This window comes from Phaseolus vulgaris, chromosome 9 (genome assembly GCF_000499845.2).
Source record: "Phaseolus vulgaris cultivar G19833 chromosome 9, P. vulgaris v2.0, whole genome shotgun sequence".
Taxonomy (NCBI): Eukaryota; Viridiplantae; Streptophyta; class Magnoliopsida; order Fabales; family Fabaceae; genus Phaseolus; species Phaseolus vulgaris.
In genome coordinates this window covers 15,773,217-15,799,196 of record NC_023751.2, presented here as the reverse complement: position 1 = coordinate 15,799,196, position 25,980 = coordinate 15,773,217, and the positions used below count along the sequence as shown (strand labels likewise).

At 31.3% G+C, this 25,980-nt stretch overlaps 5 protein-coding genes and 1 non-coding gene across 7 annotated transcripts; 2 read left to right on the top strand and 4 right to left on the bottom strand.

The window, feature by feature from the left end:
• Positions 1-2,383: 2,383 nt before the first annotated feature.
• LOC137822933 (fasciclin-like arabinogalactan protein 3) lies at positions 2,384-3,460 on the bottom strand. The gene has a single exon (XM_068627960.1). The coding sequence runs from the start codon at positions 3,248-3,250 to the stop codon at positions 2,558-2,560; it is 693 nt and encodes a 230-aa protein (XP_068484061.1). The 5' UTR covers positions 3,251-3,460; the 3' UTR covers positions 2,384-2,557.
• Positions 3,461-5,190: 1,730 nt separating this feature from the next.
• Positions 5,191-7,081, bottom strand: LOC137822932 (uncharacterized). Of its 2 annotated transcripts, none has more exons than XM_068627959.1 (2): positions 6,737-7,081; positions 5,191-5,588 (listed from the first exon to the last, which is right to left on the bottom strand). In XM_068627959.1, exons 1-2 carry the CDS (start codon positions 6,867-6,869, stop codon positions 5,362-5,364), a joined length of 360 nt encoding a protein of 119 aa, XP_068484060.1. In that variant the 5' UTR covers positions 6,870-7,081; the 3' UTR covers positions 5,191-5,361. The 2 variants fall into 2 exon arrangements, with proteins under 2 accessions (XP_068484060.1, XP_068484058.1); XM_068627957.1 differs by having other exon boundaries at positions 5,191-5,597; positions 6,737-7,080.
• Positions 7,082-8,202: 1,121 nt separating this feature from the next.
• LOC137821988 (cryptochrome DASH, chloroplastic/mitochondrial) lies at positions 8,203-12,306 on the top strand. Its single transcript, XM_068626828.1, has 13 exons — positions 8,203-8,760; positions 9,107-9,246; positions 9,335-9,556; positions 9,627-9,752; positions 9,853-9,927; positions 10,076-10,192; positions 10,286-10,332; positions 10,600-10,676; positions 10,873-10,948; positions 11,147-11,216; positions 11,345-11,468; positions 11,656-11,705; positions 11,906-12,306. The coding sequence occupies exons 1-13, from the start codon at positions 8,325-8,327 to the stop codon at positions 12,119-12,121; spliced, it is 1,776 nt and encodes a 591-aa protein (XP_068482929.1). The 5' UTR covers positions 8,203-8,324; the 3' UTR covers positions 12,122-12,306.
• Positions 12,307-17,670: 5,364 nt separating this feature from the next.
• Positions 17,671-21,583, top strand: LOC137820285 (uncharacterized protein At2g24330-like). Its single transcript, XM_068624271.1, has 6 exons — positions 17,671-18,119; positions 18,252-18,515; positions 18,923-19,067; positions 19,831-19,940; positions 20,383-20,806; positions 20,895-21,583. Exons 2-6 carry the CDS (start codon positions 18,255-18,257, stop codon positions 21,167-21,169), a joined length of 1,215 nt encoding a protein of 404 aa, XP_068480372.1. The 5' UTR covers positions 17,671-18,119; positions 18,252-18,254; the 3' UTR covers positions 21,170-21,583.
• A 2,568-nt stretch (positions 21,584-24,151) lies between these two features.
• TRNAL-CAA (transfer RNA leucine (anticodon CAA)) lies at positions 24,152-24,235 on the bottom strand. Its single transcript has one exon. It is a non-coding gene; the product is annotated as a tRNA-Leu (tRNA).
• Positions 24,236-24,923: 688 nt separating this feature from the next.
• Positions 24,924-25,325, bottom strand: LOC137822256 (uncharacterized). The gene has a single exon (XM_068627147.1). The coding sequence runs from the start codon at positions 25,323-25,325 to the stop codon at positions 24,924-24,926; it is 402 nt and encodes a 133-aa protein (XP_068483248.1).
• Positions 25,326-25,980: the final 655 nt, after the last annotated feature.

Genomic DNA, 25,980 nt, shown 5'->3' with positions numbered 1-25,980 from the left:
GTAAATGCTCGATTGCGATAGCCAGGCTTTATTACTTCAATGGTGGTTCTAAACTTTTCAAATTTCACAATTTATAATACTAAAACCAAAACATTCATTCAAACAAACATGTGTCTCTCTACTAATTTAATCAGTACTCACTTTATTTCATGCATATACTCTATCGGAATGTTTATCTCATCTCTCTTGAATCATGCGTCCAATAAATTAATTAAAAAAATGTGAACTAACTAAGAAACCAGAGTTTAAGATAAGGAAGACTCTCAATCATGCGTTCAAGTACAACCTCTTACAAAAATTAGCCTTCTAGGAGATTAGACAATAAAAACAATTGTTATAAAGAATTGAAAAATAAAACTTTTATTGATCAAAACTTCGTAACTCAAAAGAATCAACAAAAAAAAGTTTAGTTTTCTATGCGGAGGAAAAAGAATTACAAGGAAGAAAAGAAACTAAGAAAACTCTCTGAAGCCCCCATTTCTCCTTGATACTTGTGTCCTTTTATAGGCTTTTTTGCTCAAAGGATCTTGAGAAAATATTGTAGCTTTTATTTTTTCTACTCGGAATTTGTTTTCTGTTTTGATTCAAAGGAACAAATTAGACTTTTGCATATTTGGCTCATTCACAAAGGTAGACACTTCCTTCGGATCATTTACTCTAAAAATACAAATTAACAAAAATAATAGTTAAGGCCCAAATAAACCCAATTATATGAATATTAATTAAAACAATGAATTTATTTATTATTATAGTCCAATAATCTATGATTAAAGTTATTAAGTGGGAATAAATATATGTTCATCATCAATGTATCGTAACACGAAATTGATTTTTGTCCAGTATTTCTAACTTGTTAATGTACCTGTTTATGTCAATTATGTATGAGAAAGTGTCTGCATTACAATTGTTTGTGAGATTTAGACACATAGGAATAAACACATTTTTAAAAGTGGGATCACTCTGAAATTTTTTCCTTGGTTCAACTAAGGGTATGATCTTGAGTTACTTCTAAATTCGTCTCTGTATGCTTTTCTTATTTTGATCGGTGTTTGATCTTATGTTTTAGATGTATTTGATCAAGAGACTTTGAAACTCTAGACCTTTTGTTCTTTAGAAGGTTGAGATGAGGTTTTAGGTTGTTGTTGATGTGTCTTTATTTCAATTTCTTGACTTGTATTTTAGTTCTTCAAATAGGATATTTGTGGTAAACTTCTGGGGGAGTGTTGTACGTTTCTATTTAGTTTTGTACAAGGGTTAGACCATCCCTAACGTGATTCATATTTTTTTTATAAATATAAAAAAATAGTCCAAACTTTAGACCTCTTGAATACTTGTAATAGAAAACTATTGAAATTGATCTTTACTAGTTTCCTTTTTAAACGTAACAAACGAATTTTCAGTATAGACTATATTATATAATATTATAACATTCATGTCACTCATACGTTCACATGAAATATTTTAACATCTTAGGTGAAACTGAAAATTCATTGGCCATGTAAAAATATAGTTAAGAGTTATTTTAATAATTTTCTTATTATAATAAGTATCTAATATAAAGTTTGAACTAGAAACAAAAATCAATTTTACAAGTATTAGGACGAAAAACATATTTAACTATTTTTATTATTTCACTTTAATCAATTTCTTAAGTTTCAGATAATAAGGCTATGGATGATTACGAGATTAGTTTTTTTTTTTTGAATTTTGAGTCTAGATTAATAAAAAATGGATTTAAGTTAGTTATAAGTTTACACGTGAAAACAACAAGAAAGAATAATATAGAATTTATAAAGATAATATGTTAGGTTGTGTAGTTATCATTAATTAACTTAACTTAAGGGATAAACTATTTGCGTCTAATTAACACAAAGTAAAATACATTCACTCTTGAGATGATTAATTGAATTAATTTATATTCATGTGGTACTCATTTTCAATTAAATTAGTTAAGGTATATATGCAAATTCATTTGTTCCATTGATTCAACTATTAAACTCATTGTCATGATTTAATATTGAAGTCTAATTAGGTAATCTCTCACATCCAATTTTTCCTATAACCTTCGTGATTATGTATAAAATTATATTTCTTTAAGCTGCATTAATTTATACAACTTGGAATGTATTAATTTTAAAGAAAAATAAATAAATTTTATAATCTAAAATATAATTTTAAATATGGAAATATTATTTTAAGTTGTAGAATCCAAAATATATTTAATTTTTGAAAAATAGATTCTTAATTATAGAATATGAAAACTTCTTAGTGGTTTAAGTTCCTTCCGTTGTTAATCTTGTTGAGATAAACGAAAATATTTAGTAAAGAAATGCAATGATAATTTAAAGAGGAAGCACAGGAGCAGAAGTATAAAGAGAAGAAATAAGGAATGATGTTGTTGGAATTGAATCGGAATTCCACAGAACACGAGCTAACAGACTAATTTCGTCAATCAAAAACAAAAAATCGATACTGTATCTCGTGATCGTTGATACACAACATCAACGCTTTTTTTTTGTCTGTTTAGCAAAATAAAATCCCAAAACGTCGTCGTTTATTAGAGGACAAGGATGAGAGCTGCGGAAGCGGAAGCTGCAGCGAGAAGCCCCATGCAGAGGCGTGAAGCGTCGCTGCTGGCGGGAGCGGGAGCGGGAGCCAAAGCCGAAGGAGACATTGCATCGGTCAACGCGGCAAGAGGAAGCTTAACGTTGTCGTACAAATTATCAATTCCAGGTACGACAATGGGCTTGGTGAGCTCAATAGCCGAAATCACTTCGGGTTCTTTGACGATGAACTGCACCATGCCGGCATCGTAGACTGTGCCGGGAGCTTGGGCGGCGGATCCTATGACGACCTCGCCTTCGTTGATGAGCTGGACTTTGATGAATCCCTGGTTGCCCTGGGCAAGGCCGGAGGATTGGTAGAGAGTCTCGATTGAAGTTTGGCTTCCTATGCATTCCACAAGCTTCTTCTCGTCGTAGTAGCCGGGAAGAACGTGCGTCATGAGGGTGGCCTTGAGTGCTTCGGGTGACTTTCCGGCGAGGCTACCCATGGCGGGGTTGGAGAGGGGGAAGACGGTGACGACGTTAAGGGAGTTAATTTTGTCAACCAGATTGGCTTCTGTTAGGGCTTTGCTGAAGAGCGCGTACTCGGGTCCGCTGAGCACCTTCAGCACGTCCATCGCTTGGATGGTTGAGCAGAGGACGAGAAGAAGAGCCATGGAGAGAAGAGAAGAGCTTCCGAAACCCATTTTTTCTTCTCTTCTTTCTTTTCTCTTCTTCTTTATTCTTTATTGTTGCAGAAGCCAATTCTGGTTGATACTAAATGACCTTCTCAAGGGTATTTATAACATCTCTGTCCTCTCTTTTCCGTTATATTTCTCCGGTCATCCATGCTTTCCGTCCATAATCGCGGAGGGCTAAACACCTGTGCTTATTTATAGACACCATTCCACCTTCTCAACTATTTACTAAACTATAAATAATATTATTACATAATAATTTTTTTAAATTGGAAAATTAATACTTTTAAAATTCATTCATTTAGATATATTAATTAATTCACCAAAACTTGATTAAATATATTTTTAATATATATAGAAAACTAACTACCAACCCATAGTCTCCTCAACGAATTTTACTTAAATAGCTAAAAATATACAATGCAATTTATTTAAATTATGAATATTATAAATAATAATTGGTAAAGAGATAGTTTTAATATGACGTTAACAGAATTTTAATAAGAAAATACTTACTATCATACAAATTTCAAAAAGACCATTTTACCCTTTTTTTAAATTTCAAGATTTTTTTTGAAAATTTTTCCATAATATACTTTATCTTAGATTCATAAAAAGTATTTCTAAAAATATTCATTAGAATTTGTGGAAAACGTTGGAACAGAAATTCCCAAATTAACTTTACATAATATATATATATATATATATAATACATTTCAAAACAGTTTTTTTTTAGTATAACTCGAAAAGAATTTTAGAAAATGAGAACAAATTAGATAGAACATTTAATGAGAGAGGAGAGAGTTCTTGTTTTGTTTGTGAGAGTAGGAGAATTGATAGAAGAGAGGGAAAGCATTTTTTGATTATTCACACAAAGAAATTACACTTATTACATGTAGAATTATTAGATAAAATACGTTTGTATATAAAATTTCAAAACATGTTTTATATATACAAACTAAATATTAGATACATAAATTTATTTAACAATTTTAAAAATATCTAATTATACTATTAATAACATATAATTATAAATAATAAAATAAAATTATAATATAAAAAAAATATAGTTATATAAAATAACAAATTATATAATAATAAACATTATTTTTATAAATTTTAATATATTTATTTCAATTTAACACAAAATTATTTTTTATTATATTTTTAATTTTTTATTAAAAAATATAAATAATTATAGATATTATATATTAGAAAATTTTAATTAATTTAAACTTAGAACAAAACATATATCATAATTTATTATTAAAATACTTTTAATAATAAAAAATTTGTAAACTTACAATTTATACTTTTAGAATAATTTTCAAATCTCTTTCAAACTATTACATCAATCACAAATTTTAATAAATTTCACAAATTTCAATAAATATATCATTGTAAATCTACTTTATTATCTCTCAATCCCAATCCAAAGATCCTGGTATATTCTCGATATTCCTCACAAATTCACTTTTTTCCATTTTCATAAATTCTATCTAATTAATAGGTGTGATTTTTTTCCATTTTCATAAATTCTATCTAATTAATAGGTGTGATTGACAAACTTTTTGATGACATACCGGTAGTATAATAGTATAATGTATATAAATCGTAACAATAATTAGTAACAATAAGATAAATAGATAAATGTATTATTCGAATATTTGAAGGAAAGAGAGTGTGATTTATTTAAAATAAAATGACAACTAAGTAAATATTAAAAAGGAGACAATATATATGTATTATACTTCTTTTAGTTGGATCCTTATCTAAAGCTAGGATAAAAAAATTCTTATATAAAAGGAAATTGATTTTGTAGGAAGGTTTAGGATCAGCGTTTACATAAAATATTATATGTTTTAGCTTATACATGATAATTACTGTTATAGCTGTCATAATATTTAATATTTTATGTTAATTTCTATTTAGATAGCACACCATGAAAATACTGTCACAAAATAGAAACAAACTATATTTTCAACCTCAAACTACAAATAATAAACGTTGGTTCAAACTAATGTACAGGGTCATTCTTAATTTCTTAAATTGGAAAAGGTTAATCAAATTTAACAGTACAAAACATTTATCAGAATGAAGATTAAAACCACAGAGTTTCCTTAACCAGGCCCTACTTTGGGAATATCATAATGCTCACTGAGGTTAGCCAAATATTGATTGAACTCATGAATTCTATCTCGATGAGACTTGCTCGCCATCTTTGCTAGTCTTTGAAGCTCAAGTTTCTGTGTCTGATGGAGAAATCGCCTTTCAGCTGGAGTAAGATGATCACTATATGATACACCATCTGTGGTGTCTTCATGGTGATCCATTGACATGTTTCTACCTAACATATCTTGAATGAAAAATTAAATATAAATATATGTACCATTAACAACATAAATTATAAAAGAGAGCAAATACTTAAACATGCATAGACGAATTCAGTATCACCATGAAATCAGCTCAATCCTTCTCTTTCCAAATACTATTTGCTCCATCTATCATCATAAATCAATTCACATACATGGAAAAAATTGCTGCATGACAATTTAAAGAAATCCAAACAAGCTTGGCAGGAATCAGGCATTCCTTAATTCAAAACTTAATGTAAGAGGCACAACAATCAGAACATGATCAAATAGATCGCATATATTAAGACATGTAACATGTTGCATGCACTAAGGAACTAGCAGAAAGATTGAAACTGATACAATGAGACCACTTATTTTAAGGAGAGCATAGACCAACAGTGAATACTGAATAGTTGTTCATAACAATATTTTGTCTTTTAAAAGAGACTGAAAGCTGAAAGACAAATGAATGATTAAGGAATTTCTTTACAGTTTAATCATTACAGTAATTAGTGGAATCATTATTGAATTGGGTACTAACTCGATTACAATTTGTCAAATGATACAGTACAGCCGCAGAGGTAAAAGAACACCCAATTCTAAACCCAACTGCTAAATCAGGAGTCACAGAATTTCTAAACTTCACACACACAAAGAAGCCCAAAAAAATATATATGCACACAGATTTTTATCAACTAAGCAAAAAGATTGAAACATAACCAATATAAACCTAAAGGAAAAGTGTTAGACACAGATTCAAATTTTGACCATATTTCAATGTTTCTTTGCCCTTTGAGATCAACTTTTGATCAAATAAGATGGCAATATCAAGTGACTTGCAAAAGTAAATATTTTGAAGCCACACTGCAACGATGCTTCTCACACATCATGCATCTCTCAGCTCCCCTGTAACTCTAATTGTTTCCTGAATGTTTTCTAACAACTTATACAACTCCTCTACATCTATAAATAATTTAAGACTCTTGAAACAGACACAAGTGTTGTAGATTAACACACTTCCTTTGGAGGTAAAACAAAATAATTTCTTTTGCCCAATAATGATAATCGCAGAGTTTATCAAGCCCAAAAGAAAGCCACTCTTAGCTAATGCGCAATAGAAGGGAAAGAACATTAAGCTCACCTGAAATAGTTTGGGAGAAATTATGGTATCTCTTGTCTCGTTTCATCATCTTTTTAATCCCACAAGCTTTTACATCCAATGCTTTTCCCTTCAGCTTCAATTTCCCACCCACAACGCTGTCGTACGCTGACATCTTCACCACCACATTCACAACCCAAATCAAGCTTTTCAGAATCTTCCCAGTAGCACTTCTTTTACAATGAAAAATCAACGAACATTGCGTATTTAATGCAATAATTAGAAATACGTGATCAAGAAAGTTGTCACTGGTATAAATAATTGAAATGAAAAAAGTAATAACAGGGAACGTTGGCGAATTTTCTAGAAACAAGGTGAAAGTTCCTCCTTTTTGTTTGGGTTAGTCTTTCTTATTTAATTTCATCTTACACCTTCATACCTTTTTATCAAAAAGTAGTATTTTCGAAAATTTAACAAATATTTTTGAAAAATAATTTTATATTTTAAATTGTAGAATTAATTTTTTGAATTTTTAAATATTTTTAAATTTTATATTTGGAATACAAAATATACTTTTTGAATCCTAGCAGTTGTAAGATATTTTTTAAATTTTCAAATACCTTTTTGTTGAATTGTAGAGTTATGAAAGTTTTTTTCGATTTGAAAATATTATGAACTATATAATTTAAAATATAATTTTAAAATCTTAAATAATTCAAAATATAATTTTATATTTTAAATTATAGAATTTTAAATGTATTTAAAAAAAATAAAATGTTAAATTGTAGATTTTTAAAAGTATTTAAAACCGTAAAAAATATTTTTTAAATTTAATAATTCGTAATATTTTGAATTGTAAAATTAAAAAGTGATAATTATATAGTTCAAAACTGGAATGGTAGTTTTGGAAAAGAATTAGGCAATTTCTTCCACGTGCACCCAACATAAAATTTAAAATTTAACATTCTCTTTGATTTTATTTTTCTTATGAATGCACAAATCCAAAAGTGAGTTTTATATATTTTAGATTTTAAAATATGGAAGGTTATTTTTGTATTTTTTTTAAGTTTCTGGATGGTAATATCCGGAAGAGACTTATGAGTTTCAGATTTTCATATTTGAAATGGTATGTTGTAAATGGTGTTGAGAATTGAGATCCATAACTCATTTATATTTGCTTATGGATCTTGACATCCAAGAAGTCATTTATGTTGTCTAGGTAAACTTCTGGATGATGAAGTAACATATTAGTTTCAAATTTGTATATCCGGAACTTTGTAATTTGAGTTACGAAATATCCAGAAGAAAAAAAATTTAAATCATTAAGAACAAAATGGACATTTTACATTAGTGTATTGGATGCAGGTCTAATGGTGCAGGAGAATCAGTGAAAGAATTATGGAGATGTAGAAAGAAACTCCATTAAAGGGATTTGCTATTCCTACCCCTTTTCACTCTTTCCACCCTTAGTCCAAGCTTAGATATTTTTCATCCAAAAAAAAAAGAGTAGGAGTCAGTAGATCCATAGGCTAACAACTAGCCACGTCACACCAAACCCGGGACGCCACGTGTCAAACTTTCAACTGCTTGATTACTCCCATCCTCTGCAAAAGCGAAACTAACGTTATACATGGCCATTCTCCACTGCACCCCACTTCCATTTCTTTCCCTCAGAACCACCCTCTATTCCTCCAAGTCCTCATTAACCTCAACATTCACAAACTCAACAACAAGAACAAGAAATCTGTTGTTTGTGGCGATGAACACGTTTTCGAAATCCGAACCCGTGTCGTCTTCGGCCTCTTCTTCATCAACGTACGAGGTGCCGGAGTTAGCTGCTAACGACATGGACCGCATATCAGACAACACGTTTGGAAGGTACACGGGGAGCACCAAAAGGAGTGGCAAAGGAACGGCCATTGTGTGGTTCAGGAATGATCTCAGAGTATTGGATAATGAGGCTCTCTACAAAGCATGGCTTTCCTCTGAAACCGTGTTACCTGTCTACTGCGTTGACCCGAGACTCTTTGCCACTACTTATCATTTCGGCTTTCCCAAAACCGGCGGTATAGTTATTTCATACTCATCTGCACCAAATTTAGATGCAGTTCTTTCAGTACAAAGTCAAATGCAATATCTTGTGTGTTTTTGGTGTTGTTTTTTCAATCTAACTTCTTAGGTGATTTTAATTAGTGTTTCTTTTCAATCAAAATTAGAGATTCACCTAGTTGGTTCGCTTAAATAAGTTCACATTTCCAATTCTCACCAGAAACAATCTCAGAAACACTTAAGGAACTGCGTCTAAGTTTGCTTCTTGCTTTGTTGTTAATGGATTTATGATTTGTTTTCATTAAATTTCTACTTGGAAAGAAAATAAGAAAGCATGGTATCACTCACGTAACTTTGGTGCAGCATTGAGAGCGCAATTTCTCCTTGAATGCTTGGTTGACTTGAGGAAGAATTTGATGAAAAAGGGACTTAATTTGCTTGTACAACATGGGAAGCCTGAGGAGATTCTTCCTTCTCTTGCCAAAGCATTTCAAGCTCATACAGTAAGTCTTTTGAATTTCAAGCATGATTTAATTGATGGAATTTCATGGTTTAAGCTATAGGGCTCATTAATGAGTATAAAGTTGTCAGGTGTATGCGCAGAAAGAAACGTGCAGTGAGGAGCTGAATGTTGAAAGGTTAGTCATGGGAGGTCTTAAGCAAGCTGTGACATCACCAGAAGAATCCAGTGGTGTCACAGTTTCAAACAAGATCACTAAATTGCAATTAGTTTGGGGTACCACCATGTACCATCTTGATGACCTCCCTTTTGATGCCTCTTCTTTGCCAGATATGTATACTCAATTTCGCAAGGCAAGATATTCTCAATCTAGGTTTGTTTTCACTGCTACTCATGCATAATAATGAGATTCTAAATTTGCAGATTATTGAAGCCAAATGTACCATACGCCCATGCATCAAACTACCACCATCTCTTGGACCACCTCCCTTAATTGAGGATTGGGGGTGCCTTCCTTCATTAGAGCAGCTTGGACTTTGCTCACAGAATGTAGGTTTTTCTATAACTATTTGTGGACACCTTTCAAGAATGATGAGATAACGAATTTAACGAATTTTGTCTTTCCTTTATTTTCATCCTCATGATTTAGGTTATCAAGGGAATGAAGTTTGTGGGGGGTGAAACTGCGGGATTGAGCAGAGTATATGAATACTTCTGGAAGAAGGTTGGTTATCTCAAATTTACAATTTAGGTAATTATGTCATTGTTGTTGCTGCATATGGCTATTCTGTAAATAGTGACCTTAAATATGACGTTGGGAACATAGCCATTGTTTCGTTATCTAATGCATTATTAAGATGGTTCTTATGTAGGATTTGCTGAAGGTATATAAAGAGACCAGGAATGGGATGTTAGGGCCTGATTATTCTACCAAATTCTCACCATGGCTTGCCTCAGGAAGTTTGTCTCCTCGTTTCCTATATGAAGAGGTTAAACCTCGCAATGATCTTTGTTTTGTGCATTGTATAACAGCTAAGAAATGAGAGTGTATGAGTTGACAAACTTCAGTCTGTTCTTTACAGGTGAAGAGATATGAGAACGAAAGACTAGCAAATAGTTCCACCTACTGGTAAGTGGTAACATTGCATCTTTCTTACTAATATATCTATCTCATATTTCAAAATAGTTTTCATTCTCGTACTGCCAGATTCTTATTTATCCCTAGAATATAACTTTTATGATTAGTTGGATTTTGGGAAGCTACTTCAACTCCATCAGAGCAGTTTTTTTTTTTTTTTTCCTTTCAATTATTATTCTATTGAATTCATTGGCTAGTTTGACTTCTTCCCCCTTCTCATTCTGTTTTCTTCTTTTGAACCTATCTTTACTTTTGCAGGGTTTTGTTCGAGTTGATATGGAGGGATTACTTTAGGTTTTTGTCAGTGAAATATGGGAATTCGCTTTTCCATCTAGGTATTGACAGATTGAGGTATTTGATGCCTCTCGTGTTTAAAGAGTTATGGTTTATAAATTCTTCTGGTTTTGAACCAGAGTTTCATCCTTAGGTAGCAATTATGATGTGCAAGTGAGATAATGCATCTTCCTAGAACACTTTTTTGTAAAAAACTTTGTTCAGATTACTTAGGTAAAATCTGTTTTTCTTTTTCAGGTGGCCCTAGGAAAGTTCAACGCAACTGGAGCCAAGACAAGAGTTTGTTTGAATCCTGGAGAGATGGTTGTACGGGGTACAATTTCTATACTAGATTCAGAGTGTTGCTGAATTTTCTTGTTTGTTTTGACACAGTTACTGTCGCTTGATACTATGTTTATTGTCTCAAAATTTCCACCTAAAAGTTGTCCCTCTAATGTTGTCTTATAATCTTCTGCCTCTTGCTTGAAAGTAAATCTGCTCTCTTCCTCACCTTGTTTTCATAAACCTGTAGGTATCCTCTCATAGATGCCAACATGAAAGAACTATCGACTACAGGGTTTATGTCTAATCGAGGACGGCAGGTATCAATCTGAGTCTATTATTGTGTTTGTGAAGTATAATAAATTCTAGAAATTTATACAATACTGACTTTTGGATTTCGCTAACACCTTTAGAACTGAAACATGAAACTTGATTACCTTCTTGACAGATAGTGTGTTCCTTTCTTGTTCGTGATATGGGCATAGACTGGCGCATGGGAGCAGAATGGTTTGAGACATGTCTTTTGGATTATGATCCATGTTCTAATTATGGAAACTGGACTTACGGATCAGGTAAATTACTAAATTTGGATAACTATGCTAACTACTCAGATTCTTTTGCTAGTTTGAGATTAGGTTGTTTGTATTCCTGTATATTAATCCTACTCAAATTCAAAACATGCCATGCCCATATTACTGTTCTGTTCATAATTTTTAAAGAACAAATATTTCAACCCATACTCCATCTGTTCTTATTCAGGAGTTGGGAATGATCCGAGAGAAGATCGGTATTTCAGCATCCCAAAACAAGTAAGTTTCAATGTTTCACAATAACATGATTTAAGAGAGTGATCCTTACCTTATATATATATATATATATATATATGTGTGTGTGTGTGTGTGTGTTTAACAATATTGTAGATGTGAAGATGCTTTTGAACTAAAGTGGCTGGGAAACTAGTGATCTGAAAATTTTGAACTGATATGATGCTATCATACATTTTTTTCAGGCACAAACATATGACCCTGAAGGTGAGTATGTTGCTTACTGGTTGCCACAGTTGCGAAAAATCCAAAAGGAGAAAAGGAACTTCCCTGGAAATATGTACATTCCTCAAGTTGTGCCTCTCAAGTTTGGAACAGCTAGTGGAAGCAACAAGGACAGTTCCCCTGGTGCAAGAAGAAGCAATCACAGAGGAAATGAAAGAAAATGGAACAGAAGATAAATTTGAAGAGAAGAAATATGGCAACTAATTCATTTTTTTATACTTGCTCTGTTATGTCTAATTTCTTATTCCTCACTATAAGACTAAGAAGGAAGTGTGAATCAGCTTATATTTCGATACTTGCTGTAATGAAACATCAACTTATGATATAAAGAGAAATAAATAATACTTGTTTTTTTGGCTGACCCTGCAAATCTTCTCCAAAACATTTGAATATGAATACATGTTATTTTATTAATTTAAATTGTAGTAACTTTATGTTATCGATTTTAGTGTTTAAATTATGAAAAATATATTTATGCATTCTTTATGAATTAAAAATAGAAAAAATATTGTGATATAAATTTAAATAAAAAAATATATTAGTTTTATTAATTAATTTGAATCATAATACGAAAAATTGTATCAATGTATTATCGAATAAAGCATTCAAATCATATTTGACTATCATGATTAAGTATTTCATATGTAATTTTAGTGATGAACTAAAAAAAACAAAAATAATGCATGGTAATTAAATATTTCTCAGTTAAGTACATTTACTAATTAGAAAAAAAAATCAAACTATTTGTGGGATCTTGATCATGATTGGGTTTTTTTTTTTTTTTTACCAAAATGGGGTCTGTTTAAAAAAAATTACAAATTTAGGCAAGTTCTGCCAATTCGGCACGACTTCATATGCACAAATCGTTCCAATTTGACACGACTTTACCATATCATACTGAAGTCGTGCCAACTTGGCACGACTTTTGCCACGCCGTATATATATTTTTTTAATTTTATTGTTTATATATTGGGTAGTAAGTTATGTAATGTTAAAAATTAATTTGATACATAACTTTATAAGAGTGTTAGTTTTAAAGAAATTTTTTTTTGGATAATCGTGTATGGATCATGTCCAGCGTCATTAAATATATAAAAAATTGCATACATGAGACATTAAATATCAAAATATACTTTTTGGCTGGTGGGAAACCATATCCGGCGGCAATGTCCTCAGGAGTTAATGGCTCAAAGTTTGAATAAGCTGATTATCCAAACATGATCCATACACGATTAACCAATTTTTTGTTCCTTAAAACTAACCCTCTTAAAAAATTATGTATCAAATTAATTTGTAATATTACATAACTTACTACCCAATATATAAACAATAAAATTAAAAAAAAAATGAAAGTATGACATGACAGAAGTCGTGCCAAGTTGGCATGACTTCAGTATGACATGACAGAAGTATGACATGGCAGAGTCGTGTCTAATTGGAATGATTTATGCATATGAAGTCGTGCCGAATTGGCACGACTTGTCTAAATTTGTAATTTTTTTAAAACGGACCCCATTTTGATAAAAAGCAAAAAGAATAACCTCATCATGGTCAAAATCCCACTATCAGTTCCATGATTTTAATATAAAATTAGTTTTTCTTTAATCATCTTATAAAAAAAATAATTTAAAAAATAATAAAAACTGTTAAAAAAACTCCAATTTTAGGCTATTCATTCTGCATTTTGAGTAGTAACTATTATTCTGTATACACAGATTTTGACCAATTAGAAAATTTCAACGAATTTTTAGTTTCATATGCATGGTCATGATCTATTATTTGATTAGTCTAATTACTTCAGTCAGCGGATATATTTGTACTATGTTGAAAGGGTTAGATGAAAACTTCTTTTAACTTTTTTATTTTTAAAAAAGCTGTTTTGGATTAGAATATACATCACACACACACTCTCTTTGTATATAAATTATTTTCCTATTTTATTATTATAATATTATAATATTTTTAACTTATAATTTATAATTCACGATAAGAAAATCGATTTAAAAAAGACAAATTAAAATATAATAGAAAAAAAAATGTAGATTAAAAAAAATAATTATTCATTTTTAAATTAAAATTAAATTATAAGAATTTTAAATATTTTATGCAATGAAAATTCTTATTTTTATATAATTTCAGTACAGTATAAAATAAATAAAATCAAATAAGTTAGTTATATACAGTGAGAGAGAAAATTTATAACAGGACGCAATAAAAAGAATTAGTGCACAAAGGCAACTATGTATCCTTATGTATCCGTTGCACGTCGTTTAACGTGTGTGTGCCTGACAACGCTGTTTTGTGTTGGAGGGACAGAAATGTAAAGAAAGAAAATCGTGGACTCCTTATGGTCCCTTCTGCCCACCAAAAATATTAGAAAATAAATTAATAATTATTTTTTATTTTAAATTTGAGTTTATCTAAAACGAAGAAAAAAAGAAGATTTACTAAATATAATATGATATTAAAAGTTTATTATTATCTTAGACACCTAAAGGTGCTAAACCATTTAGTGGTTTAATTTTATTTTTTAGTTTGAATTGAGTTATTGTTTAGTTTGTATTGTTTTAAATAGTCTTTTCTATACATGATTTTTGAGAGGTAAAAGATTAAATATTTTATGAGTATATATACATGAAAACTAATAACATATTAAATGAATTAATTAATTTATGTTTCATTAATTAGATTCCATTGATTTGATTGACATTGGTAAGTTTGGTTTTGTTTGAAGTTTGAAATATATTTTTTTGCTAAACATCCTTAAACCCCTTTAATCTTTACAATTATTTCAAATATTTATTGATTGAATTACTATTAGGTTCGTTGATAAATTACTTAGGGTTAACTAACCTTATTTATAGTATCATTTATTTAGTGTTGACAATCTGTCATTACTTTAGATTCTAATTTGCTTGTAACTTAGTTTACTTGGTCTTTCCATTGGCTTTATCATAAGACAAGTCACATGTAACAAAGTTGCATGTTGAAAGTAAAACTAAAAAACATTGGTTGCATGTAAAAGTGAAGAACATCTTTTACATGTGTATATAACGTTCTCCTCCAATGACATATAGAATCAAGTAATAAGATCAATTGTGTGAGCATTGTGATCATGTTGAATCCATAATCCTTACTTTTACCTGTAAAATTAGAATTTCTCTTTATATATTTAAACCATAATATCCAATTAATATATATATATATATATAAATGATTTTGAGGTCACAAATATGGAATTATATATATGTGAGTCATGTTTAATTGTGAGTATTAAGCAAAAATCCATGTTGTTATAGAAAATTCTTAATTTTACTGATGGTTTAAATCATGTAACCAAATACATAAGATAGTGAGAAACATAAGAGATTTATGTATAGTCATACCACATCTGTTTCTAATTTGATTATAACTTAGTTTTCTTGGTCTTTACCATAAGGCAATTGATGTCACATGTAACAAAGTTGCATGTTGTAAGTAAAACTAAAGAACATTGGTTACATTTGCGTCTCGTTATCAGGTTGTACTCTAGTGGCATGTAGAATCAAATAATAAGATCAATTGTGTGAGTGTTTAATGCACCTTGTCATAATGTTGAATAAATAATCATTACTTTTACGTGTAAAATTAGAATTTCTCTTTATGTGTTTAAACCATAGTATCCAATATATATATATATATATATATATATATATATATTCATGTTTGATTGTGAGTATTAAGCAAAAATTCATGTTGTTATAGAAAATTCTTAATTTCACTTATAGTCTAAGTCATGTAAACAAATACATCAGGTAGTGAGAAACATAACAAATTTATGTATAGTCATAAATTAAAACCCTAAACCCTAAACCCTAAACCCTAAACCCTAAACCCTAAACTAAAACTAAAGAACATTAGTTCATTAGTTGCATTTGCGTCTCGATATCTAGTTGCATGCAAAATTGAAGAATATCTTTTACATGTCTATATGACGTTCTCCAGTGGCATGTAGAATCAAGTAATAAGATCAATTGTGTGAGCGTTTAATGCTCATTGTGATCATGTTGAATCCGTAATCCTTACTTTAAATTGTAAAATTACAGATTCTCTTTATATGTTTAAACCATAGTATCCAATTAATATATATATATATATATATATATATATGATTTTAAGGTCACAAATATTGAATTGTATATATGTGAGTCATGTTTAATTGTGAGTATTAAGAAAAAATCCATGTTATAGAAAATTCTTAATTTCACTGATAGTCAAAGTCATGTAAACAAATACATCAGGTAGTGAGAAACATAGGAAATTTATGTATAGTCATACCACATTTGTTTCTAATTTGATTATAACTTAGTTTACTTTGTCTTTACCATAGGACAATTGATGTCACATTCAACAAAGTTGCATGTTGAAACTAAAACTGAAAAACATTGGTTTCATTTGCATCTTGTTATCTAGTTGCATACAAAATTGAAGAACATCTTTTACTTGTGTATATGACGTTCTCTAGTGGCATGTAGAATCAAGTAATAAGATCAATTGTGTGAGCGCTTAACGTTCCTTGTGATCACGTTGAATGTATAATCCTTACTTTTACCTGTAAAATTAGAATTTCTCTTTATATGTTTAAACCATAGTATCCAATTAATATATATATATATATATATATATATATATATATGTGTGTGTGTGTGTGTGTGTGTGATTTTTGAGGTCACAAATATTGAATTGTATATATGTGAGTCATGTCTGAATGTGAATATTAAGCAAAAATCCATATTGTTATAGAAAATTCTTAATTTCAATAATGGTCTAAGCATGTAAACAAATACATCAGGTAATGAGAAACATAAGAGATTTATGTATGATCATACCATAAATTGAGTTTGGTGAATCGTAATACATGTGTTTTTGAGTTTGGATAATGATATACCATAAACTTACTCTTATCCTTGTATTCAGGGTGTGCACTAAAATGGATGGATGTTAAATCTTTGGTGGAGAATACTTAATACAAATGTTTAATAAAACATTAATAGAATATATTGGACATGTGGATATATGTGTGATATGAATGTGTGTTTATAAGTATGAGTAATAGAGATGATAAATTATATTTAATTATAAATTTTAGTATTAAGTTTGTATTAACTTAAATCCCAATAATTCATTTTCCTAATTTACTCTTGTAATGTGACTTATGTGATATTTTGCTACAAATATATTATATACATAAATTATATATATATATATATATGCAAATTTTGAAATTGTGTGGAAAATAGGATAAATTAAACTTATTTTGTGAATGAACTTTATGCATGCATACTTATGTTAGATTTAAGTTATTTCCGACTGTTTTTTTATCTAATTTATAATTATTTTTTGAACATTACAAATATAAATAGTAAAACTATACACTTTACCTCTTATTTGATAAAAATAGCTAATAATTTTTTAATAAATTTCAATTAATGAATTAATGAAAAAAAACTAGGTAATCACAATGTTAATTGTTTTCCACCGTGTTCAATTACAACCCTGATCATACATGTGCAAAATTTTATACATAGATTTGTTTAAAAAGAATATATCTTTTCAATTATATTTTACTAATTAATAGTTCTTGATCAGTATATCAAAACATTAGCTTAAAAATCTTTATTAATTTTTTGATAAAATATTTGAACTCTAAAAAGTATTTTATTAGAAAACTGTCTTAGACTATGTCAGATTAACATGAAGCTTCTCAAATTAAAAATGTAAGAAAGGCATGGTATTTTTTATTTTTTTTTAACAAATTATATTTGTTAAAGTTTGCGTCAAAGTTTGCGTCCTTGGTCGGCATTGAGCGAGCCCCCAAATGTGAAATCATTATTAACACCATTTTCATTAAACCATTTTCAGGTTACCCCAATCATTAAGCTTTCGTTTCCTCTCTTTTCATTCCTACCAATTCAGAAACCTCACCTCTGTCGGTTCCCAATTCTTACACACAGGGAATTCAAAAAGTCGATACGTTAATTGAATGATTGAGTAGCCTCCAAGTATTCGTTTCCGTTCCGTTCCAATAGATTGCAACCATCTTCGTCTTCACGCCCTCCTCAAATTCTCCCCAATCGCAATACACGGTAGCCAGATCCCAACCAATAACGTGATTAACATCATCAAGTGAAGCAGGTATGTGTCTCTCCAATTCAGATTCCTCCTTCGTTGATCAGATTCTGCAAAGACATCATCGATCAATTCGTTGAGACGGTTACTTCCTGAATTGTTGGAGCGAATTTGAATCATGTTTTTTTTTTTTGGCAGGGGATGACGAATGATAAAGTGGTTGATGAAGGTGAGAAGAAAGAGAACGGTGGTACGAGCCCCTCTGGAAGTGGGAAGAAGAAGCGCAGAGGCTTTTTATCGCGAATTTGGAACAGGATATTTAGGTTACACGGTGATGATTTTGAGAAAAGGCTCCAATACATTTCTAAAGAGGAGGCTCAGGTTATGTCTAGGATAGCCAAGAGATCACGATCCTGGAGGAGAATTTCCCGCCATCTTATCGTGTTTTCTGTCATATTTGAGGTGTGGTAATTGTTGATTATGTTTTTCTTCGCATTCAGCATTATTTGGTGTCGATCCTGGTTGTTTCTCTACCTTTAATTGTGAGATGATTGATTGATATGTGTTTTTCAGTTTATGGTATTTTCTTCTTGAGATTAAGAATGGTATGTAAAGAAGTTAAAAGGGGTGATTTAAGTATATATACTAAAAGATAATGTTTTCCTAAATACAGGAACCAGCGGTAGCTACTTACACTTTTACAGAGATAGGGAGGGAATGATTAATTAGAGTGGTTATTCATTTTTACTTACACTTAGTCTCTCTTTTCTAAATAAGTTGTTCTTTAGGTCCTATCCTGTTACTTCATTTCTTTCTTTATATGGTAATTAAACAGATGCAATTTTGCTTAAAATAGTTTAAACTTTCAGGTTGTTGCTGTAGTTTATGCTGTTATGACAACAAGATCAATTGATATGGATTGGAAAATGAGGGCAATTCGTGTTTTGCCAATGTTTCTTGTGCCTGCACTGGCATCTGCTGCCTATACAGCATTTATAAGCTTCACAAGAATGTGTAAGTATTTTAAGCTTTACAGTTAACATGCATATCTTGCAGAAGCTGGTCACATTTTTATCTATATTTAACAATCAAAGTTGTGTGTTGTTCAACCGAAATTGAGTGCGAAGTGTGATCTATGTTTATGGGACTTTAATGTTTTTGTTATAAGTCCCAGATTGATGTAGTTAGGTGGTCAGCATTACGGTACAACTTACTACTGTAAGGAGATTTAATTCATCTCTGCCATTAGAATTTTGTCCAATAAAATAGAATTACAAGTTTCAAAGTGAGTTTAAGTCAAAATTATTGATTCACTTCTGTGTCAATATGCCTTCAATAACTGATAGAATCAGTCTAAAAGTCTGTATTTTAGTACTTCCTACGTGAATGCTTTTTATGAAATAATGCCTTATATTCTTCATCCTGTCGTATTCATAGCTCCATGCAAATACTGATCACAGTAGTATTTAAAGTTCATTAGAAGTTCCTGCTGTTCATGTAATCATAATGTATCATAATGTTCAAACGGTTCTAATGAAACTTGTCTAAAGACAGATGCGTGATGGTGCAGCATTTGATACTAATAAGTAATTTCTCACTGGTAATAATTAATTATGAGAGCTATTCTTCACAAATCTAATGATTTTATCATTGGATTCCAATTTAAAAAGTGCAGTTTTTCACGCACAACTGCTCAAAATTTTATAATTCATATGCCAACTGAAAATAACATTTTCTTATTGTTTGAATTTTTAATTTATAACGTGTGATTTTATAGGTGATCGCAGGGACCAGAAAATTCTTGAAAGCCTTCGTGCTGAAAGGCAAGAAAAAATTGATGAGCTCAAAGAAAAGACAAATTATTACACTACACAACAGCTCATTCAGGTGATTGTTTGACGCAAGGCTTGTTACATGGTTCAATATCACCTTTGTTTCATTTCATGAATCGGGAGTGGACAAAATAACTTTGGGTTTGTAGTCTGGTGGGGGTCATTAATATTATTGAATCTTAACTTGAAAAGCACGGCACAATATTTCAAATTTCAGAACCCTATCAAATTTGACAACATAGCTCCTAATTATCAGTGACAATGAATATTTTTTTTATCCATGACATTCAACACCCATGCTTCTATTTTCATAAAGAATCAATAATGTCAGCATGTGCATAAAGTCATGTGACTGCTGTAAAGGTTCATTTATTTAATTGATTTTAAGCTGCTGTGCCAATGTGTATACTCTAAAGTGCATTACTGAAGAGCAGCTCTTGATGGTATCCATTTGTATGTATGTTAATCTTATTGTGTCTTATGCTTGTGATATTCAGAGATATGATCCAGACCCAGCTGCGAAAGCAGCTGCTGCAACTGTTTTAGCATCTAAGTTGGGTGCAGATTCTGGTTTGAGAGTGTATCTGGAAGATGAACTCAATTCTCGTGCTCCAATAGGGAAGAGCAATGATGTTGAACTTATTCAGTCCTCTGGACTTCGAAATCGGAGGCAAGTTCAATCTAGATGCACTAGTCCAAGGGCAGGCACACCAAATCCTGGTGATGAACAAGTTGGTCTTGGGGGAAGTTATCAAACTCAGACTTCTGACGACAATCAGCCTGTTGTTGTTGAACACCACCAACCTCAAAGTTCAAACACACTAGATAGTGGATGGATTGCAAGAATTGCAGCTTTGCTTGTGGGTGAGGATCCAGCACAGTCTTATGCTCTCGTATGTGGTAACTGCTATATGCATAATGGTAAGGGAGATATATTTGATATTTTTGCTCATGTCCTTTTGCATTAGATCATGTTGATGTGTATTTTTATCTACTTATTTTCTTTCAGGTCTAGCTCGGAAGGAGGATTTCCCATTTATCACATATTACTGCCCACACTGTCATGCCCTAAACAAACCGAAGCAATTGGATGAGCGTATCTCTAGTCTTACTTCTCCAAACACGGGGACTCCAAAAACAGACAATAGTGCCAGTGATGCATTAAAGAATATTAGGGCTTCTGCAGCCGAGAGTATAATCACAGGCAGTAGTCCTGGAAGTGCTTCTAGCTCTGAGATTGGGGAAGTAACAGAGAGGGCAAGTATGGATGAGAAAGTTGATTGAAAGAATGGTCTTTTTTATGATTCAGGTGTTGGGATGACATGTTTCGCCCCTTGTTCTGGACACAAACTGGCTATACATATAAAGGGAACAACTTCGCCATTGGTTTCTTGGTTGGCTTTCCGACAGGAAGAGTGCTGAAATACTTTGATACGGCTTGTGGTGTGTGATATAGAATACACGTATTGTTTGGGTAAAGGCAATTTTGGTTTTATTTTTCCTTTTTTGTGACATTGTATTGGTGACAGTGTTCTAGTTTTAAAACTTGGATTGTACCTCAGAAATTTAGGGATCTTGATTTCTATCCATTCTGTTTAATGGATTTAAATTGTATTCATCCATGAGCTATAATTTCATTCTTGATAAGGACTGAAGTATTGCAAATTGCAACTCTAGTCAAATGTTTTGTTTCTGGTATTTTTGTATATAGACTGTTCTTTTCTCATTTATCAGCGTTCGAACATGGTGTGGTTGGAAAAAATGTCAGAAGTGGGATTTGAATCCACTCCCTCAAACGAGGACCTTGAGTCTGGTGCCTTAGACCACTCGGTCATCTTGACTAATTTTTGTGTATAGACTAATATAAGCCATAATTATTGTTCATTTGTTTAAAACATTTATTATTCGGTCTATACGACACTGTTTACATTGTGATTGATTTATTGATTCCATAAGATATCAATGAGGATACTGTGATTTATTGGCCGGATGAGTCAAAGATATTTAAAATTGTGTGGTCATGTGATGTTTAAAATTGCGTGGTCATGTGTGAATGATACAAAAAAAGCTACAAATTTTGATGAATGTTTTATTGGGAGATGATATGCCACTGCTCAATTTTTTTGACTAATCAATTGTATTCTCTTGAGAAGTCAATTTTTTTTTTACAAACTATAGGTGTATTTTTAGGGTTTGTTTCTTTCTACATGGTTGTACTCTTCACAAAGTAAAGAATTATTTCTTTTTATGGATGCATTGTTCACAAAATAGAGATTTGTTTCTTTCTATGAATGCATTGTTCACAAGTAAAGATTTGTTTCTTTATATAGATGCATTGTTCACATCACATTAATCACAAATTTCAATATTTTTTTGTTACAAACAAACTTTAAGATATCTCAATCAAAACACATTCACTTTCTTTATATTTTCCTTTCAAATTTTTCCACTTCAACTCTCTCAAATCCTTTTATTTTGACTTTTCAATTCAAAAACAACTTTAAGTTCTAACTTGTACTTGCTATATTGATTTTGGCTCATTATCGTGCTTTTGCAAGTGCTTTTTGGACTAATTTTCAATCCAGTTGATGTGATGCAATCATTATTGTTTCCTTCGATTACTTTTCTTATGGAAGTTATAATACCTTGTTATTTACACTAGAGAATGGAGTCCTTCTATTTCTATTTTATTAAATGAGCTTAATTAATATTTACACTGTGCTGGGATCAACTGTTTTTCTTTCTTAATTTTTGTAGTGACTTTGAAGTCTCCAACAATCTTGTTTTTTCAACTGGGTTTTTAATAATTGTTTCATGTTCTTTTAATATTTATTATAATTTTGTTTATCCAAAATTTCTATCATTGTATCTCTTCGTTTATTATGTATTTAGTTAACATGTTGGTGTAGTGTGTTAGTTAGAAGAATCGACAAATGATAATATTTTTTATTTAATAAAAATATAATTTTGATATATCAAAACTGTGACAATTTTTGTGGTCACAAATTTAAGCAAAATTGTTTTGGAAAGAAGGAAAGAAAATAAACTTTTGTTAGAATGAAGAAAGATTTTTTTAAAAAGAAATAGTGGATAATTAATGTTTTTGACATTTTCAAGATATTGAATAAATATTATTTTTAATTTTTCAGGTTGAACTTCATAGTACTAAGAGATGTATAATTCCAAGACTTTGGAATGACCATTATTAAATATATTAAATAGATTAATTACGAAGATTCATTGGTCATGATCTCTCATTATTTAAAGAGACATTCACAAGAAATTTCCCCATTTTCGACTTAATTGAAGGGTATGAATAAGTCAGCTCCCTTATAACTGTTAGTTTTTTTAATTGAAATTGTCTTGGTTAACATGTTAGACTACTTGTCATTTGTATGAACCTTCTCTAGTTGCAACTCATTAATCTCCCAAGCATTTCATATCTAGTGATACTTAATTTGTTTTGTCTAAGAATGAAATGTATGATTGTTAGCTAGGTGGATTGCACTTTGGTTGTCACAGTGAAGAACATAACTTTCTTGAACATGATCCGGTTCATGCAAGAGATTTTTCATAATTGTATCTCTTTGTCAACTTCAGATGTGACGATGTACTATGCTTCAGTTGATGACAAAGCAACACATCTTTGTAACTTGGATTGTCAAGATACAACTTCCCTATACAAGTAGTTAGATACCTTTATATAGATTTTATGTAATCTACATCTCCAACCATGTTTTCATCCGCCTACCAACATAGGATCCTTTGGTAGTTCTCCTCAAATATTTCAATATCCACTTCATTGCATTTCAATTATTTTTGTCAGGATTGGACAATATTTGGTATTGTGTGAATCTTGTCGTACATTAGGCTTTCTACCACAAAAGAATAAGATATTCTTCTCATTCTTTATTTTCTTCTTCATTGGTCAAACATTGCATTCTCTTAGCTTGAATGTTCAGCAAGTGGAACACTAACAGGTTTTTTCTTATTCACATTGAATCTCTTGAGAACTTTCTCAATGTATTTTTCTTGTGACATTGATATCAACTTTTTGGAATAATCTTTATTCACCTTCATCCCAAGGATATGCTTTGCAAGACTAAGTCTTTCGTGGCAAAAGACTTGCTTAAAGAATTTTTAACATGGGGAAACCTCATTATGGTCATGTATCAGCTATGATTTATTGGCCGCATGAGTTAAAGATGTTTAAAATTGTGTCATCATGTGCATGGTTTATGAAAAGAGAAAAAAAGATACAAAAAATGTCAGAAGTGGGATTTGAACCCACGCCCTCAGACGAGGACCAGAACTTGAGTCTGGCGCCTTAGACCACTCGGCCATCCTGACTTATTTTTGTATATAGACTATATAAGTCATAATTATTGTTCATTTGTTTAAAACATTTATTATTCGTGGATACTCTTATTTATTGGTCGGATGAGACAAAGATGTTTAAAATTGTGTTGTCATGTGTGCATGATTTATGAAAGGACCAAAAAAAGCTACAAATTGTGGTGAATGTTTTATTGGGAGATGATATGTCACTTGCTCAATTTTTTTGACTAATCAATTATATTTTCGTGAGATGTTAGATTTTTTTTCTTACAAACTATAGGTGTCTATTTTTAGGGTTTGTTTCTTTCTATATGGATGTACTTTTCACAAAGCAAAGATCTGTTTTTTTTTTATGGATGCAATGTTCACAAAGCTATTCACAAAGCAAAGATCTGTTTCTTTCTATGAATGCATTGTTCACAGAGCAGAGATCTATTTCTTTCTATAGATGCATTGTTCACAGAGAAGAGATCTATCTCAAAATAATCCAAAACTTCACCTTTAAAAATAATTTTATTCCTATGACTCCAAATCTCACTAACCACCGCAATCCAAATATTCCCCATCCCTTAATAGATAGACTCCAGAGCATTACACAAGATGAACTGCAAAAAAAAGGGAGTGAGCATGAATGGGGGCAACCGACAAAAACAAAGATTCCACACTAGTCAGATTATTCTACAGTAAAAAAACAAATGGTTTAACTCCTCTTCTTTAACCACAAAGAAGCAGCACAAAACATTTCCAATCGCAATCCCGTGTTTATGTAAATTAACCTTAGTATCAAATTTTCCAGCATCCTCCAAGCAGTAACCTGAGCTGAGGGCAAAACCTTAATCCTCCAAAACAAATTAACTATCCTCGACTCGTCCCCCTCAAGAACACCTCTCAGAATCCCATAAGCCAAATTAATTGAGAACTCTTTAAACATATCGACTTTCCAAACCCACCTATCAACTTTCTCCAAGACAACACACAAGTCGTGCACTACCTCAAGAAGTTGTCTAACCTGGACCTTCTTCCAATCAAATAGGCTTCTTCTCCACGTCAGAGATACATCCCAACCATTGTTTGCCGAAATCGCATTGCGAGTTAACGACATATCTTTCTCAACACTCAAAGAAAAAAGCCATGGGAACAGTCTTCAAGGGTTCATTACCAACCCACCGGTCTTTCCGTAACTTGGTAGCCTTCCCAGAACTTGATAGCCTTCCCATTGCCAATTTGTCAATTTAAACAGTCACCGAAGTTACTACCCCATTTCTCCAACTTCCATATCATCTTCAAATCTTTCCACCAAAGGGAAGCATTGTAGATACACCTATTCTCCCTCAAATATCTCCAACCTCTATATTTAGACTCTAAAACCTCATTCCCCAAATCTCCCTTAGAAGACCTCAAACGCCAAATCCACTTACCCAACAAAGCCAGATTGAAGTCTTTAATATTAACAATTCCAAGTCCTCCCCTTTCCCGAGACTCGCAAACCTTTTCCCATGAAACCCAAGCGATCTTCCTTCCTTCAGAACCCCACCCCTAAAGAAAATTCCTCTAAATACTCATAATCTATTTTACCACTACAACAGGCATCATAAACATTGACATGTAAAACAACGGAATAGATGAAAGAATTGACTTGATGAGATAAATCCTTCTAGCCATAGACAAATTTCTACCTTTTCATCTTCCCAATCTATATTTGATTCTAGCCACCACACCATCCCAAAACACTTCCCTCTTGTGGCAATCCCGGATTG

What these genes read in the sequence shown, in the direction of transcription:
- LOC137822933 (XM_068627960.1), bottom strand. Translation starts at nt 3,250, where the DNA reads ATGGGTTTCGGAAGCTCTTCTCTTCTCTCCATGGCTCTTCTTCTCGTC.
- LOC137822932 (XM_068627957.1), bottom strand. Translation starts at nt 6,869, where the DNA reads ATGTCAGCGTACGACAGCGTTGTGGGTGGGAAATTGAAGCTGAAGGGA. An exon ending in TTTCTCCCAAACTATTTCAG is followed by an intron (nt 5,598 to 6,736) that starts GTGAGCTTAATG and finishes TTTTCATTCAAG; the next exon opens with ATATGTTAGGTAGAAACATG.
- LOC137821988 (XM_068626828.1), top strand. Translation starts at nt 8,325, where the DNA reads ATGGCCATTCTCCACTGCACCCCACTTCCATTTCTTTCCCTCAGAACC. An exon ending in CGGCTTTCCCAAAACCGGCG is followed by an intron (nt 8,761 to 9,106) that starts GTATAGTTATTT and finishes ACTTTGGTGCAG; the next exon opens with CATTGAGAGCGCAATTTCTC. An exon ending in TTGGACTTTGCTCACAGAAT is followed by an intron (nt 9,753 to 9,852) that starts GTAGGTTTTTCT and finishes CTCATGATTTAG; the next exon opens with GTTATCAAGGGAATGAAGTT.
- LOC137820285 (XM_068624271.1), top strand. Translation starts at nt 18,255, where the DNA reads ATGACGAATGATAAAGTGGTTGATGAAGGTGAGAAGAAAGAGAACGGT. An exon ending in TGTTTTCTGTCATATTTGAG is followed by an intron (nt 18,516 to 18,922) that starts GTGTGGTAATTG and finishes TTAAACTTTCAG; the next exon opens with GTTGTTGCTGTAGTTTATGC. An exon ending in CTACACAACAGCTCATTCAG is followed by an intron (nt 19,941 to 20,382) that starts GTGATTGTTTGA and finishes TGTGATATTCAG; the next exon opens with AGATATGATCCAGACCCAGC.
- LOC137822256 (XM_068627147.1), bottom strand. Translation starts at nt 25,325, where the DNA reads ATGTCGTTAACTCGCAATGCGATTTCGGCAAACAATGGTTGGGATGTA.